Source organism: Sparus aurata, chromosome 7 (assembly GCF_900880675.1).
Source record: "Sparus aurata chromosome 7, fSpaAur1.1, whole genome shotgun sequence".
NCBI classification, from domain to species: domain Eukaryota; kingdom Metazoa; phylum Chordata; class Actinopteri; order Spariformes; family Sparidae; genus Sparus; species Sparus aurata.
In genome coordinates, this window is record NC_044193.1 from 12,490,405 (window position 1) to 12,508,015 (window position 17,611).

A 17,611-nucleotide genomic window follows, 5' to 3' on the forward strand; every position below is an offset into this window, starting at 1 on the left:
GCCAGGAGAACTTCACAGAGTCTCAGATGATTAACCAGCAGCTGCTCCGTGACAAAAATGAGACTTGCTTCTTGCTTTTTGTTTTTTGCACACATTAAACAAACCCCATGTAATATGTTAAATAGGCTGTTAGGTGGATTTTATATCATTTGAATGGAGCCAGACTAGCTGTTTCTTTCTTCTTTCAGTCTTGATTCAAAGATAAGCTGATCGGAGGCCGGCTAGTCACACGCAGTGGCCATCTTCCTCTGACAGGAAGCTTGAATGCAGTGACGTATGATGTCATAAATATAGGAAATCTGATAAATTGTTATCGTTTCACAGCATTTCAATTGATCAGCAACTTGAAAAGGTGGGTAATGGAAATCTTGTTTTAAGGTAAAACAACATATTTTAAAACACAGCTTCTTTTGGGCTCAAGTAATTGAGTACAAGATTTGAGACAATATTAAAGTTATGTCTTTTTATTGTGTTGTGTAACACTATCAAATGGTAATTTTAGCTTGGTAGTAGGTAGAATGCTAACATTAGCAGCTGTAAGCTCATGTTTACCCTGAAATATGGCACAATGTCCATTTTGCATCATCTTTTTTGTAGCTGATCAATCAGGAAGTGGTGAACAATTTGTCACATTCCCTACATTTTCAGGACTTGCAGCCTTGAACACAGCGTTACAACATTTGCGCTTCCAACCCCGAGCCTGAATTCAGGGGAACGTGGTCTGTTTTATTCCTCTCATCCGATTCTAACAAGAAAGACTATTTTTTATTTTCACTCCAAAATGTCAAACTATGCTTAGTTCAATAGATATTGACATTGCACCGAGCTGACATGTAACGGTTTGTAGTCGCTAATGTGACTGCACCGTAGGATACATCTCTTTCCCAGAAAAGGAATAGACCAACAATATTCTGTAGTTTTGGTTTTCGTAACCACCAAAACCAACAAAAGCATTAACCTGTCTCTTCATACTTTAAAACTTCACCTGCCAGTTTTTGGCTCTCAGCCCTGAAATGATAAATTCCTAGTGTAAATCTTTAAAAACAGTAAACAAACATAAAGGTTAAGTAAGATCTTAAAGCAGCTGGGCACTAAACTTTCCTAAAAGAGGCGTAAATATTGTATTGGTTGGGGACTATATTCAGCTGTGGATAGATGCATATTTGGTGGCTCTTGCAACTTCTTGCAGCAGAATGGTGTGTGTGCTCTGCTCAAATCAAACTACAGTGCCCAGGTTCATCGTAATGAAGGGAGGTGTCACCAGGCAATAATGTGGCTGATGATTGTTTAATCCAACAGTGGAGGTCTGGTTCGGGATTTTTCTCCTCACTCGATAGCAGAATAAATTGCTGTTTTTGACCTTTTTCATGGGATTTGTTGGCCATAAGAAAAATGTGGAACATACCAGATTTATTCTGCAGCTGTCTTTGTTCTGTCAGAGCTCTGAAGGTGGAGTCGCACTAGTTTATCAGCTGTTCCTCACAAGAACAGATGACATAAAAAGATAAATGACAAGTGTCGGTTTTAAAACTAATCTTCTTATCCAGCACCAGCAATAGTCCGCCTATGGGTGAAGCCTGTCTTACCCAAGTGACCCCTCCCTGAACAACACCTCCCTCAAACTAATGTGCACACCATTATTTGTCTTCAAACACCAGGAACTGTTGCTTTTTGTTACTTTTCTGGTCCAACAGTCCTTAAGATTCCCTCAGCTAATTCATCTTTTAAATGTGAGTTCAGCATGTGTTCTTTTCGCCCTCTTTTGGCCGAGATAACTTATTGCAGCTCACAGCAACTCCACAAAAAAAAAAAAAATGCAAAATGTAAATGAAGACAAGAATGACCCAAAACTTGTATCAAGTTTTTTTTATGTTTATTATCATTGAAATGTTTATTGAAACGCCTTGTGCTCCCAGTAAGGATCAAATAATAAAAGGAGACTCAATGTAAAGCTTGCACAGCCGATCTGCAGTGAACAGACCTACTATCAAAGTCTGGAATACGACATTTTCTTTTGTATTGCGCTGGTTCAGAACAAAAAAAAAGCAGATGGTTTATGTAAAAATGAATATCATAGCAAATACCACAGTGAGGGGAGGAGAAATGATCATGTCTTAAAAAGTGATGACAAAATGAACACAGTTAATGGTACGAAACAGGAGAGCGGTAATGAAAATAAAACGAAATAAAAAGTACTGTATCTGCAATCTTGATCTCACACGCACGCACACACATACACACACGTATACACACTCACTTGCAAACACGCTCATACGCACGGGCAGGCGCACACACATGCACACGCTCACTCTCACGCACGCTTGCACGCACACATTCTGCAGAAGGATATCACGCACACACGAACACAAACCCACAGATAAAATGTAGTGATTGAAAATAGTGAAACCCTGGTAAACTCTAATGGTATCATACATCCACGTCCTGTGTCTGAAGTGCAGAAAACAAAATGAACCTAGGAAAAAAAAAAAAAAAAATGGAGATAAATTCAGATGAATAATGAAAAGCATGCCCATCTTCACTGGTCTAACCCAACTTTTAAACGACCACAAACCCAGAGTGTTGCCTTCTCTACCCTACCCAAACCCCAACCTCCACCCCTTAACTCCACCTTCACCTTCCCCGTGCCCTCTTAACCTTCTCGTATCATACCCACATCCCCGCGTCACCCTCATCGTGCCCTCGGCTTCACCCCCTTTCCGACACCTGCCTTCCTACACCTCTCTGATCGAATTCAGGGTTTTGACGCTCCTCTGAGTCACAGATGGAGTTGATTGGTAGCAGGCGGGTGGAGGGCGAGACGAGGCGGCTGCTGGTTCAGGCTCTGGTCACCATTTATCAAAAACACAATGTTCCTGTTCGGAATACAGAGTGAGGACTGGGGGGTAGAGGAGTCTTGTTGTGTGTTGAGGTTAGAGGTTGTGAACCTGTTTGCGTGTCGGTTTTTACAGTGGCACTGGAGTTGTGTGTTAGTCTAGATGTGAGTATTTGGGTTAGTCTTGTGCGATGTTGTGTGAAGGCATGGGGGGAGGCAGTGGAGGTGGGGTTGGCGTAGCTCAGGGCCTTGTCCCTCATCCCTTGGCCCCTGTCGGAGAAAGGGGGCAGGTTTATAGGGCTTGCGTCTTGAGCTCGATGGGCTCGCCGCGGGTGTCCTGCTGGGTCTCGCTCTCTGGGGGCCGACTGCCCTTCAGTGTGGCCAGGCGCTCGGACAGACCTCTCATGCGTGGGAACAGCATGAAATCGTACAGGAGGGCGCCCATGGCACCTCCTATCATAGGCCCGACCCAGTACACCTGCGGGCAGCAGACATCATCAGTTAAGACAGTGTTTGGTTCAGTGCTGAGGTTGATGTCTTCAGTGTGATCTCAGGCCTTACCCAGTGGTTGATGAAGTTCCTGAAGAGCACAGCGGGGGCGAAGGACCTGGCAGGATTCATCCCAGCACCGGTGTAGTACATCTACAACAAAATACTCCTGTTACAGCACTGTGTTGTTGAATGATTCTTATTTAACACCTATGTTTACTTTGAGCCTCACCCCCATGAGATGTCCAATGGTGACGGAGAAGCCGATGGATAGGGCGGCAGATCCCAGGCGTCCGTTTCTCCTCTCATCTGTCACGGCGAAGATGCAAATCACAAGCTGCATGGTGAGGAAGACCTCCACAGTGGTGCCCATTCCCAGGCTGATGCCAGGCTGCAGCTGGAGATACACATGTGGACAAAAACATATTTGCATGAATGAAAGAAGTCTTCAAAATGAAGATGATTATAAATATGGTGTGTGGTATCCTTGGTTTTAAATAGTTTTGAGTAGAAGGTCTGGTTAGACTTATAAAACATTCTCGACTGAACTAAACCTGAGCTGACACCACTTGTAGAATCCATCTTGCAAAATTGCAAAACAAACCTCTAAACTCCAAAATGTATTCCATTGCTAGATTTGTTTTCTGAAACATCCACATGGGGTCCTTACCGTGTTCATTGCCATGTTGCCTCTCATGTTGCCAGGTGTGACCCCGTAGAGCACAGCAGCCCCAGCTACAGCACCCAGGCACTGGGCGACTATGTAGAAAATGGCACGGAAAAGAGACATCTGTGAGCCGACAAGGTAGGCAAAGGTAACAGCAGGGTTAATGTGGCCGCCGCTGATGTGGCCAATGGACTGGATGAGGGTGGCAGCTGCTAGCCCAAAGCACAGAGCCACATGAAGGACATGATGAGGCCCGGTGGTCCAGCGGAGGGCAGCGCCCATGCCGAAGAATACAAAGAACATGGTCCCGAAGAACTCTGCGAAGACCGCCCGCCAAAAATTCATGGACCGGAACTCCCACATGGTGACTGTTCGCTTGAGGCTCTCCACCAGATGAAGAAGATTCTTTAAAAGAAAGTCAGAGTTTGGAAAAGGTGTACCTTTTCGGTCCTCTTCAAATGCCAAAAATAACAAAAAAAGGTTCTCCCTTTTGAAGTCAGCAAACTCGGCTGACCAAAAAATAAAAACGCTCAGAGTCGATTCAAAGACAAAAACAGGATTTAAGAACGTCAACAGACGAATCCACTCGACAGGTCTTTACCAACTGAACTGGGTTGGTAAAGTCAACTCAGCTGCGTTCGCTTGCCACCTCTGTCCACCTGTCGCAAAGACATAGGTGTGAGATAATGTGGGAGTGTGGGTGGAGATCTCAGGTGGGTGAGTTGTTAAGAGGAGGTGGGCATCAATGCTAAAGGGGTGTTTCTAAAGTAGAGACGGGGATAGACAGAGTGTCCAGTGGACCTTTTAGCCTCTCTGACGGAGGGGAGAGGGCCAGACAGGGGCTTTATAATACCCCCCCAGGGGCCCCAGGTGACGCCATAATCCCCCTGTAGGGCCAAGGGCGGGGGCGGCAGTGCTGGACATCCTAAATCAAACAAACTTAACCCCTCTGTCGCCCCCCAATAACAGGCCGAGGCCAAAAGACAGGAGAGGCAGATAAAGCGAGAATAAGTGGAAATCCACGAATGACATTTATTGACAGGTAGAGAGAGTTTGAATGAGGAGACAACAGGAAGTGCTTCAATCTACTCAGGAGGAGAAGGAAACTAGGAGGAAGAATGGTGGCGAATAGCAGCTGACGCTGAAAGGAGAAAGTTTTCTTTGGGGTGTATGTCATCTGTTGACATATCATAACTGTCATAATCAGGGGACGCAAATGCTGATGGACAAGGACAGAAAACACACAAAGACACGTGCATGCACACACACACACACACATACACGTATACACACATGCAGATAATACAGTTGGGGCCCCGGACGGAAGTGCCCAAAGCTAACAGCGCTGAACTGACCCATACACTGAAATGCCTGACCCTGTGAAACCATTGTCTGTAACAAGTATGTGGGCTACGTATGGACGGAGACAAGACAAAAATACATATTAACGGCTGACAAAGGATCATCTTAAATCTGCTATGCTAAATGCTAAAGCTACAGCTGAAGTGGGCAATCACATGAATTGTTTCTGTTTATTGTACTGAAGACACAACTAGTTGTCTTTGAGAGGAGACAGAGAAGAGTCTCTTCCTATCGGCAGCAGACATCGCATGCCGCGGCCTGTGAATATGAACTTGACATTGCCTCAGAGCTCAGAGCTGTCACTGGCACTGCTCCACGGCCGCGGAGCGGACACAGCAGAAGGTGAAGACAAATGTGCAAGGAATGAAAACAACAATGGAGAGAGAGGAGGGAAAAATATGTGAAAAATGAAATTGTGGGAGCAGCGGACCAACAATAATTCACATAACACAGCATGTTGTGTCTTCTGTTGTGACAGGGGCTTCTAGGAGCTGCTCGGCAGAGGCCTGCATTATGTGAGAGTGTGTGTTTGTCCACATGTGCATGTGTGTGTGTGTGGAGCAGTGCAGCAGGGATGTGGGGGGACGGTGGGGTTACTGAGCAGAAGCGGGACATCACGCTGACCAGTCGAGAGCCATCACTGTTGAGAGAGAGGTGGGGGGGAGGTGTGTGTGTGTGTGTGTGTGTGTGTGTGTGTGTGTGTGTTAGGGGGTTGATGAATGCAGAACGCTGAGCTCGCCGTTTTAACTCCCTTTTATACATGTTAGAAAGAACACACACAATGCAAAATGCTGGCGGCACTGTGGCAGTTATAGCTATTGTGCACGATGTGTGTGTGTGAATAGTTTATGTATGAGTGTGTGCATTCAAATCACACTGCGACAGTGATTGCCAACATGGTTTTATTTTAGACTTTAATACAGTGTACACGTTATACCTCAATTATCAATACCAATACATCATATATACAGTATATTCTTTATTATATTAAACATACATTTTTAAGTGTCAATTCCCCCAAATAAAAGATTTTTAAAAATTCTCACTCATTGCTTGTGGTATCGAGAGTGCTAGGTTGGAGGCAGACGTCTCTGAAAGAAGTAGTCAGATCATTAAGGACAAGTTCACCCAAAAATAAAAAATGTACTTGTGGATGGAAAGTCAGGTGAAGTTTCATTGTCCTCAAAATGTTTCTGGAGTTTCACAGAAAAACGTATTGCAGTATTCTACACCTACACCGTCTACACCAGCTAAAGGTCATAGTGCAAGAACGCACCCCGACAAACAACCTCAACAGCACGTCAGGAGTGTGTAAAAAAAAAAATCAAATTCATTTTGGGATCTCAGGGCTGCCGTAGACTTTGGTGACAGCGGACAATCTTTATGGAGCCATTTTCTGTTTTTTTTTTTGTTTTGTTTTTTCATGTTCTAAAACACGTCCCGATCTACTTGACAGAATGCTGCAACACTGTTTTGATGTGAAGCTCTAGAAATGACTTTCCATCAGCATCAGGGGGAAGATAATAACTGAACTTTCATTTTTGGCTGAATTTATCTCTTAAGTAAAATCACCAATACCACTGTGTAGAGACACTCTGTGACGAGTCACACATTTGAATTTCACTTAAAAAAAGGACAATAGTGTAAATGTATGTCATATATACTTCACAGTTGAAGCTGGTAAAGATTGTTTAACCACTTGTCCACATGTTGTCTAATGGGTAGCTTGTGGATTTAATATTAATTATTTAACCAGAGTAAGTAACTAAGAACTTCAAATACATGTGATTCAGTAAAAAGACTAATATTTGCCTCTTAAATGTCATGGGGTAGAAAGATGAAGTAAAATGGCTAAAAATTTAGATTTTTAAAAAATGTATTGAGTAAATGTACTTAATTACTTTCCACTACTGTTTTTTTTTTTATTTTTTATATATAATTTTGGTGAACTGACCCTTTAAATTACACAGAAAAACCTACTTTAAGACAGGACAAACATGTCAACTGATACCAAACTCAAACAAATATAAATAAAGGTTTCATGAAAGCAAAAAGTCTCTATCACACACACGCACATGCACACACACATACACACACACAATTATTCATTTTATCCATTTTAAATTACAAAGCCTATTTCCACTGAAGATGTTCTCTCTGTCGGGCCATTACGGAGGTATGAAGGTCCATTTGATGGTGAATAGGAGACGTCGGAGAAGAGAAGGACACTAACAGGCGCAGACATGAGAGAGATATTGGACAGATTGAGAGCATCATTGAACCCACAGTTCAGGCCAAGGACCTCTTTAGCATTTCAAAGCATTCACAGACACGCGACGCAACCGAAAATGGCGAACACAATGGTGTTTTTCAGCAGGATTTCAATGAGTCTCCATTATACATTCTAATGATGTGCAAATGTGAAAGTAATAATACTGAATCTCACAGTATTGGCGACACCTTTATATGCACTAATGACAGACGACTAGGACCTCGGAGGTCACATTCAGACCCTTTAAAAAAGCAGCTTCCACGTTCATTTCTCTCCAAAAGAAAACAACAGGCAAAGAATCATTTTAACCAGAATTCATAGAGCGTAATGACTCTCCAGAATGAACGCTGAAGGGATAACTCACTGAAATGTGAACTAACCTTCCCTTTGTCAATTGTGCAGCATATGAGTTTTACAATTGTGTACTGTTTGAGACGGTGTGACTTCAAAAGAAGAAATAACACATTCTTCCTCTCTTAAGCACAAAGTTTAATTAATGAGCCGTAAAACATACCCTCGGTCTTCTAAACGCACTGAGGGGATTTGCTACTACAGCCTCACTAAGTGTGGTGTGTCCAGCAGTTTATTGTGGTTAACGTTGGCCAACGTTTTTGCACTTCATTTTCCCTCATCTCGAAGTCAGTGGGTTTTTTTTTTTATGGGTTTTTTGGTTAGATGCCTGAAATGAGGTCTGTGGTTATCACAAGCTTAAGAGATGTTCACGTTTTGTTCTACAACATAAGTAAACGGCAGTAAACAACGGCACATTTGAATTATAAAGCGTTTACGTGTGTTAAAATAGGCGGCTGCTAACAAGCGGCAAGATCGGACATCAGACTAAACACACTCATCTACTCACTAGTCCGTCTTTACAGGCTGACTTCAGTTGCAAACTATTCTAACTCTAACAGTGTAGCAAGATGCTTAGTGTCGTGACCTCTATCTCATGCGACTGCAATGACATTTGTTTTGTTACTTCTGGCGATTACATGTACGCTTGAAAGTCATAAAGGTGGTGTTAACTTGTGAAGACTATCTTGTCGAACAAAACACGTAAAATAACTTGCTGATCCCACAGAGCTGCTTTTCCGCAATAATCCAAAATCCAATTGAAAAATCCCACAGGCTGCTAACTATGCTAACTTCCATGTTAGCCTAAAAATATGTCATCCCTGCAGCAATTATATTTTCGTTTTAGCTTTTACCATCATTCCTTGAATGTCAACATGTAAGCTAAAGCTACACAGGCTACTAATTTTAAACTGTACATGTTTAGGTAGTGGTATTTTGCGCTTCTCTGCGTTTCCTCCACTACATTTCAAAGGGATATGTTGTATTTTACTGGACCACATTTATCCGTCAGCTGAAGTTACTTTAATTCAACATTCAAACTATAAAACACGGACTCTGTTTCCGCTCAGTGACAGGCTGACTTTTAATAATGTCAGAGTAAATTTCCCAAGGTCTTTGTGACATCTTGGTGAATAGTCAACCTTTTTCAATAAATCCAGTGAGAGTGAGCTGAAAAGTATGTGCAGGAACATATTCTTTTTCATGAGATTGAAATTGTTTTTTTTTTGGGGGGGGGGGGGGGGGGCATTGATCCCCTGCACAACAACAACAACAAAAAAAAGAGTTAAAGCAAGTGGTGTGCATGTTGCCTCATTTTCATTGACATATTCTTTCATGTAGAATTCTACTTGTAACTGCGAAATGCTGCACCTTATAGCACTGAAATGATTAGTCAGTTATTGGCAAAAGATCTGCAACTATTTTGAGAACTGATAAATCGCGTGACCAATTTTCAAAAATGCAAAAACATTCCCAGGTTCTACCTTCTAAAATGTGAGGGTTTGCTCTTATCTCTGTTCACTGAATATATTTAAGTTTAAGACTCTGAGTAGGTAATCTAAGGCCCTTGAAAGAACAACATTTTTTTTTTTACTTTTTATGGTGAAAAAACTGATTGATGAAGAAAATAAAAAGCAGGTTTATCACGATTGGTTACATTTTGGGGTCTCGCACTTCATCAGGAGGAGCTGAGGTCAAACCATCAATATTGACAATTATTCAATTGATCTACCACCTGAGCTCCAGCTTTCCTTGAGTTTTCTCTCAAGGTGTCTCTGATTTCAGTAAAGTAAAAAGTGAAGGATTTCTTTTTATCTCTGGGACTGGAATTCTTCATAAGGTGCTTTACAACTCAACATTTTGAAGCTAGGACAAAGATATTTTTTCTCCCTTGGATCATTTAGCAGCCACTGTATTATTTTGTATTTTACACCGTATGTTATTAATGTGAATGGGGGCTCATGCATGTGCAAAATTAAACTGGATGCACAGCTTTTCTTGAGTCTCCGCTGCAGTCAAGCCTGATCTACACGACTGTAGAACTCTACATCTCTTTATAACAATCACTGTGATGTTACTGAATACATTTATCATGCCTGTGCCCTCAGTTGTTTTCTTGTTTGTTGGCCTGCTTGGCTCTCATGGCGTTCTGTGTGACCGTGGACAGCGACGATCCGGTCATGCTGGTCGTCTCCACGATCTCGATATCCTTGCAGGTCAGACACGCCACCAGCTTCTGGCGTGACGCACTGCGTGCAAAGAAGAACTCGTGGGACACTCCAGCCAGTATGCCACCAATCACTGGTCCGAGCCAATAAACCTGAAGGTGGGTGAAAGAGAAATGAGAAACGGGATACAAGGGTTGTGAGTAGAGAGTCCCTATATCTGGATGATCCACCACAAATCAACAATGACAACCATTATACCAATTACATTAAATAAAGATCTTGCGTTCAAGTGCACAAATAATAGCAGTTAACTGTACTTCAAGTGTCAATTGTAAAATGACAGAGATGAACATATGGTTCCTCCAAAGGGTCACAACATGAATGTGATGGAGGGGTGGTGAGACAATTAAAGCAAGAGGGAACAAGAGAAAGACATTTGGGGGATTTGCCTTTTTGAAATATCGCATAATATCACCTCTTTAGACCTTGAAACGTTATTTAAAGCAACTTAATGTCATTTCCTGGAGAAAGATCATCGAGTCTCATCCCGCGATGAAACTCCTTCAATCGACTATCCTTCTTTAGGAAGTTTTTTTTGCCTATCCGAGATGTTTAGAGGAGAAATGCACCTTTGATGGACCTGATAACAAGTCAGACGTGTGTTATGAGCCTCAACTGGACGGCGCTTTTTGTGGAGGATCACAGGTCAACAAGGTTGGAAAACACTGGTTTTGTCTTGAACATGACATCATATTTCATAAGTTTATCATTTGTTTTGTTTTTAAGGTGCACTTTTGGAATAGAAATTCAACCTCAGAAAGGTACTATTTACAATGTTGGTAAGGTGGCAATGCAATTTCAAAACTATATATATATATATTTCTCCATAACTGAATAAACATCCCCCACAACACTGTTTAAAGCTTGAAAGGTGGCTACAGCGAAGGGTCCTGCACATATGAACAATAAAACAGTATGAAATAGTGTTTGAGGATTTTTCTCTTCTTGTTAAAATTTCTGAAAAGTAGGTTAATGTAGTGTAGTAAAAAAGTTCAAGTAAAAGTATGAAATAGCAATAGAAATACTCAAAACTGTACATTACTGGGGTAAATCCACCTTTATATTTATTTTGATCAACATTATGAACCAATTGATTTTGACGATTCAGTAAATGTTCTTGCTAATTATGATCTGAACTTTGACCTATTAAACACAATCATCGAACAGCAGTGACGAGTGTTTCCATGGAGACAGACTTGAATTCAGAGGCTCTCTCTCACCCAGTGGTTTTCCCAGAAGCCCGTGATGATGGCCGGACCCAGAGCACGAGCAGGGTTCATACCTGCACCAGAGAACCTTGCCTGATAGAAAATCAACACAGATACACACGCACACACACACACCCACACAAAAGTTAAGTGCTTTACATTTACATTAAGTGCTATTTTTGTTTTTTATTACACTTTAGCTTTTCACTTAATTTTCAGATCTAGACACGACAACATGAGCATACAATCCAGAGGAGGTAGGTCAGCCTTTCCATTGAAAATATTTCTTGGAAACTCTCTGGCCCTCGCTCCTTCTCTCGAGGGTCACCTTGACACTATTTTCTTGTCATAGCTTGTCACAGCACACTCTTCTAACAGGGTGTATTTCTTTTTCATAGTCCTTGTGACTGCTGCCTTGGTACATCCTTGTTGCACTGTGTCTGAATAATAATGTCGTCTATGTCTACTTTTACATCATAACAACAAGACTCTAGTTCAGAAAAACTAGAAAATGGTTGCTGGGCAGCTGGCTAAGTGCACTTATTTTGTTATCCTATGTATTCCTATTTAGACTCAAACAGTTTCCTTAGATAGTCGTGTAAACCCCCTGAAAAAACTGCCAAACTGTCTGATCAGAGTCAGTGTCTCATTCTCATGGCTTCAACTCCACATCTTTGGATTGTGAGATGGAACCCATAAAAACACACAGAAACTGAGGTGTAACACAAATCATCTACTTTCTGCGACACACCAGCGTTCATCTTTTAGTAATCATAACATTGATTTAAAAATGACAATTTACATTCTTTGTAGAACTGAAAAATCAAGTTAATGAACGAAACAGACAGAAAGCTCCTCTTACCCCTATCAGCACTCCAGCGGTGTGTGCTAATCCAATAGCCAGGTTTCCTGGTTCTGTGCATTCCCTCCGTCGCTGATCCTCCACTGAGAACACAGTGAAAACCATCTGGAAGGTGCACAACACCTCTATGCCCAGAGCCTGTGCTGCATTCAACTCCATAGGAACCTGAGAGAGGTGAAAGGAAGAAATATCCTGAGAAGATCTTACAATTCTCAACAAGTAACCTGCTAATAATCTGAGAACTGACCCTGTTGACGAAGTGGTCTGCAGTGGTTTTCAGTGGCAAGGCCAAGTAGAGTGCCCCAGCTCCTAAAGAGGCCCCCAAACACTGTGCAGTGATGTAAACAAGGGCCCTGAGAAATTCAATCTTCCGAGTGGCCAACAGAGACAGAGTCACTGCAGGATTTACCTGTTCAGGGAACACAAACACACACCAACATATAAAAACACCTTAAGAATATTTAAAACAATGAAATCAAGAAGCGAGACCCTTCCCCTTCTGATGAACCACCAAGAGACATTGTTTCAGAAAACACAGGTATAGATGTGAAGAGTGAGGGACAAATAATGTGTGGAACCCGTTTGAACTGTGCAATGAATTACACATGTGATGTCAAAATAAAAGAAACATTTTCATCTCAAGAAAGTCGTAGTTTCTTCGTTTTACGTATATTTAGTGAGATGATGTCGTTCACTGAGCAGTTTCACACAAAACTAAATCATATTTTACTTTTATCTTTAAAACAAACTGTGACTTTCTAGACTTTCAATTCCATGACATGATTTCAACTGGATCAAAAAATGCCATATCTCTCACCATTAACCACCATACATATTTTTTCTGTTGTACATCGGAAGGGGAGGGAATACTCTCTACAAAATAGAAAACTCAGATATGGAAAATAACTAATTATATTCACTGAGATACTTGAGTATTTCTGTTTTATTCAAATTAAAGAGTCATTTTTCCACAAAATGTCTCACATCGTTTCATTCTAAAAACTATACATATTGTTCTATATGTATAATTTTGTGGAAGGACCCCCTCGAAAATGAGATGATTCATCTCAAGGGGCTATCTTGAATAAATACATTTAAATTCAAATATTCAAGGCCCAAAAAGGTAAAGTGATGCAATATTCTCAAGAAGGTAAAGGAAGTCCTTAAAATCAGAAAAACATGTCTTCTATTTCTATAATGTCATATATGAAAATATATTATTCACATGGGCATGAATGAGTGCTTTTATTTGTATACTTTAGGGATTTTGAGCTAATAATACTTAAATTAAATACATTTTAACTTAAGTATTTACATTTCCGTATTGGTACTCTAACTCGTATTCCATCGCTGACAACTTGTATGTTACCACGAGCAAAGATTTTCCACTCAGTAAACAACAATAAAACATTAAAATGAAGGTATTACCACAAGACATTCTACCTGTGCTCCACTTATTTCTCCAAAACAGTGTGCCAGTGAAACAATCACCACACCCACTGCCACTGCTGGGTACAGGGGTCCCCCAGGGGCCTCTCCAGGGCCGGGCACAGAGGCTCCCAGCACGGCGCTCACTAACACCAGGGTGCCGAGCAGCTCTGCGAGGATGGCACGCCAGAACTGCCGACTACGGAGCTCCTCGGGGAAAAGGGGACAAAAACAAAGACGGTCTATATTTAGTTCAACCATAGAAAATGTGGAACCTTGATGATCAGATACATATCAAACCACATTAAACAGTCACATAAATCCTGAAAAAGACCATGCTGAGGATTATGGGATCAGAAGCTGCAAAATCAATAAAGATGGCACAATTAAAGATGAGACACACCAAACACTTATTCTATCACACAAGCAAGGTAACCACATGTCAATAATCTAATCAAGTAACCTAAAGCCTAATAAAGAGTGCAGATTATTTGTATTAATCAACTCCTTATACATTCTAATGCTATCAAAGGCTGTAAAAAATATCAAACATGACACAACAACATTAAATGAAACACAGACAACACTTAGTCTATCGCTTTATCTCACGTAAACAAGTCAACTCCATGCCAATAACCTGGATTTCAACTCTGTAACCTGATTTTTTTTTTTAAATGCTTCAATTGTCCTAAAATGATAACACCTGACAACCATTGGCCTCGTGCAAAAATCTGCCATAAAACACAAACACGCAAACCCTCGTTAGTGAAATCAACGTTGGAAAAACATGAGGGGGGTTCATGCACTATGGCAATAAAATAAGAAGCTTACCTCACTCCACGTCATCTCCAACTCAATGAGTACGTTCTCCTCAGGCTTTCTGTCCACTGTAGGTCCGTCAGTCCCCGTGCCTGTCTGTCCGTCTGTGTGTGGCTGTCGGGGTCTGAGGGCTTCAGGGTCTCTGCTACGTCTCTCATTAACCTGTAGAGTCTCTGAGAGGTCCTTTGATGAGAGCAGCCTCCCCCACTCTCTTTCTCTCTCCTCACCCTCTCCTTGTCCCACACCTCAGTCCCCATCAAGGCTTCCTGTGCACAAACATTCGTCAGCACAAAGCCCTTGAAAATGTGTCTCTCCAAGGTTGCATGTGTAACACCCCAACCCTCCCAATTCTTCCTCCGACACATGCAGCCCGACCTTGAGCAATTTAACGCATCTTCAGGGAACCTACCAGGAGCCTTTCACTTATGCTCAAGCTGAAGTGATTGTGGCCACTTCAGATGGTTGCACAAGCTCTGGGTGAATGGTTGCAACAAGCTGATCACAATTATGAGCGCTGGGACGAAATCAGGTCATTCAGAGTTTCGGCAGAACTGTAGAAGCATTTGTTATCTTGAGATGTTTGCTGTGAGTTGGTGTTCTAATATAGAAATGGCTAAATTCAAAGCACAGACTGATGTACTCCTTCATTACAATGAAGAAGGACCAAATGTGCATTAGCTGTTTGTGGAAATTAATAAGCCTTTTGTTAAATTAAGCTAAATTTAGCTATGCTAGCAGCGTGGCTTTATGGATGGTGATGTTGTTTTGATGATGGTTTGTTGATCAAGCACTTTGCTTGAGACTGAAATATCTGGAATGGACTGCCATGAAGTTTGGTTTACACATTCATGTCACCCTCAGGATGAACCAGTGGACCCTTGACTTTTCTTCTAGCTCCGTCAACAGGTTGAAATTTCTGTTTCCTGATGGCTAGGATTCAGATAAGTGATAATGATAGCTAATCTTGTGTCAAGTGATAGAATGCTAACCTTTATTTAGCAAGGTGACCTTGGTAAACATTAGGCTAAAGGTCTAGCCTATGATTCAGCAGTGTGATTAAGTATGAAAGCATGCTATCATTAGCATTTAGTCTGACCCCAGCGTCACAGAGCAGCTAGCATAACTGTAGACTTGCAGTTTTGTGATACATGCTTAGATTAGCATTTTGGTACAGTGTCAAAGAGCAACTGTAGTATCACGGTATTGTGAAATAATTACTTCTTTTAAAGGAACGAATAGGTTTTAGTTTGTAAAATCAGTTAAAATATCTGTTTTTCCAACACTTTGGTCAATGGCTTACTTTGAGTTTAGTGCCAGTAAGCAGCAGGTAAAAATAAAGATGGTGAACTTCATAAACATAATGCTAAAAGTCCAAATTTTCGCATTGCGATTGTGAGTATGTTAGCACACTAGCATAACTGCTAGTAACAGCAGTGTTCAGACCAAAATATATGTTTATATATATATGTGTGTATATATATATGTACACACACACATATATATATATATATAATTTTTTATTTTATTTAATTTTTTTAATTCAAATATATGCCAAGTTTCATGTCTGTCAGGATGTAATATTTTGTGAAATTATTGGTTGGTTGGTTGGTCTGTAGCCTACATGGGGCTACATGTAGGACTACAAGAGTTTATCATTCAGATAACATTAAGGCTTGGTGGCTCATCCTGTTGTCTCCTGTGCCGAGCTGCGTTGGCGTGTCCTGAGCACCTGGCACCCATTACTGCTGCTCAGCCTGATTTTCATATCAATTATAGGAGAAAGGGACCATTAGTGAGCAGGGACGACCAGAGTGACAAGAACAGACCGCATCCTCCTCTTTGAAATTATCTATTGAGTCATACGTTGCATTTCAGCATCGGATAAATATGACTCTTCCTCCTGTCCTCTAATTATTTATCTGCTCGAGGGAAATTAGGTCTTTCAGAAGGTTCAGACAGAGTAGCGTTTCATATTAAGCAGCAGAGGAAATAGAGTTAGTGCTGAACAAGAGCAAGCCGTTATATAAATCTGACTGTTGGGTTATGTTAACAGTACGATCTGGAAAATGATGTCCTCCCACCCTCGTTTTATTCCTTCCACAGACTAAGCCTTCTTGTGAGGTACTGATCTGATCACCATGGGGACAAACTCTTTCATGATGCTGTTGCCATAGAGCCTATTGTGATGCTGCATCTGTGCATGTGTTTCATTTTCTCCCTTTGATATCAAACAAACACTCACCTTGTGAAGACGTTTTTTCATTACAGACAGAATTCCTCAGTTTGACTAAAAAAAACAGAATATTCCCATCGGGCCATGTTGATGAAGGATTTAGTGGATCACGGCTGAATATGCATGTTTTGAATTGTTTTTGTAAAACTTTTTGTGTATCATAGAGGCAGCTGACATGATGTTCGTAATGATATTTGGGGTCCCAGGCATCAGGGGCCCTCAACTCCAGTCCAGAATGAACTGGTTGGTTGGTCTGTTGGGGGGCGGGGGGGTGCTGGCGTGCCCCATTATGCTGTGGATTACCCCCTCCTCTCCACGGCAACTGTTAAACTGTTATCCCCCCTTTTGTGGGGCTAAGCCCAACTGTGTGGAGCGGGACGGGCGGGGGGCACACTGGAACCCGCTGGCGTGGGTAGTTTTCAGCCCCCTCCGCCCAGAGTGCTGACACGGACACAATTTCACTCACACACAAGTGTACACACACTCACACAAAGTGCCAGCTAAGGGATTTGAGAGAGCAATGGAGGGCAATGGGAGAAATACATGAAAAAGACAATACACAGGTTTTTATTTTTCTGACTCTGAGTATCTCCATATTTTTGAGGTGCTCTGTAGATGTAAGTGTAAAAACAGAAGCGTGTGTGAGTGCGCTGCACTTGAGTCTGTACGACTGCGGAGCAGCTGGGAGTGATGGCAGGACATTCAGCATGTGCCTCAGACAGGACTCTCCAGGGAGCAACGGAGCCCCACCCGAATACTTCAGCATATTGTTCATCATGGTCAAGTGCTCCTTTTTACCTTTAACGTGACATATCTCAGCGTGATATACAGTGAGTTTTAGTGGAGGTATGAGGTAAAC

General features: G+C 41.7%; 2 protein-coding genes across 3 annotated transcripts; both read right to left on the bottom strand.

Moving 5' to 3' along the window:
• Nucleotides 1-1,872: 1,872 nt before the first annotated feature.
• On the bottom strand, nt 1,873-4,805 carry mipb (major intrinsic protein of lens fiber b). The gene is made up of 4 exons (XM_030423834.1): nt 3,993-4,805; nt 3,555-3,719; nt 3,395-3,475; nt 1,873-3,311 (listed from the first exon to the last, which is right to left on the bottom strand). Exons 1-4 carry the CDS (start codon nt 4,350-4,352, stop codon nt 3,126-3,128), a joined length of 792 nt encoding a protein of 263 aa, XP_030279694.1. The 5' UTR covers nt 4,353-4,805; the 3' UTR covers nt 1,873-3,125.
• Nucleotides 4,806-6,236: 1,431 nt separating this feature from the next.
• LOC115584435 (aquaporin AQPAe.a) lies at nt 6,237-14,854 on the bottom strand. 2 transcript variants are annotated; one of them, XM_030421853.1, is made up of 6 exons: nt 14,532-14,854; nt 13,716-13,910; nt 12,520-12,681; nt 12,273-12,437; nt 11,423-11,503; nt 6,237-10,294 (listed from the first exon to the last, which is right to left on the bottom strand). In XM_030421853.1, the coding sequence occupies exons 1-6, from the start codon at nt 14,544-14,546 to the stop codon at nt 10,079-10,081; spliced, it is 834 nt and encodes a 277-aa protein (XP_030277713.1). In that variant the 5' UTR covers nt 14,547-14,854; the 3' UTR covers nt 6,237-10,078. The 2 variants fall into 2 exon arrangements, with proteins under 2 accessions (XP_030277713.1, XP_030277714.1); XM_030421854.1 differs by having other exon boundaries at nt 13,716-13,907; nt 14,532-14,849.
• Nucleotides 14,855-17,611: the final 2,757 nt, after the last annotated feature.

What these genes read in the sequence shown, in the direction of transcription:
- LOC115584435 (XM_030421853.1), bottom strand. An exon ending in GAGAAATAAGTGGAGCACAG is followed by an intron (nt 12,682 to 13,715) that starts GTAGAATGTCTT and finishes TTCCCTGAACAG; the next exon opens with GTAAATCCTGCAGTGACTCT. An exon ending in CAGACCACTTCGTCAACAGG is followed by an intron (nt 12,438 to 12,519) that starts GTCAGTTCTCAG and finishes CACCTCTCTCAG; the next exon opens with GTTCCTATGGAGTTGAATGC.
- mipb (XM_030423834.1), bottom strand. Translation starts at nt 4,352, where the DNA reads ATGTGGGAGTTCCGGTCCATGAATTTTTGGCGGGCGGTCTTCGCAGAG. An exon ending in CCATTGGACATCTCATGGGG is followed by an intron (nt 3,476 to 3,554) that starts GTGAGGCTCAAA and finishes ATTTTGTTGTAG; the next exon opens with ATGTACTACACCGGTGCTGG. An exon ending in GGAACTTCATCAACCACTGG is followed by an intron (nt 3,312 to 3,394) that starts GTAAGGCCTGAG and finishes TGCTGCCCGCAG; the next exon opens with GTGTACTGGGTCGGGCCTAT.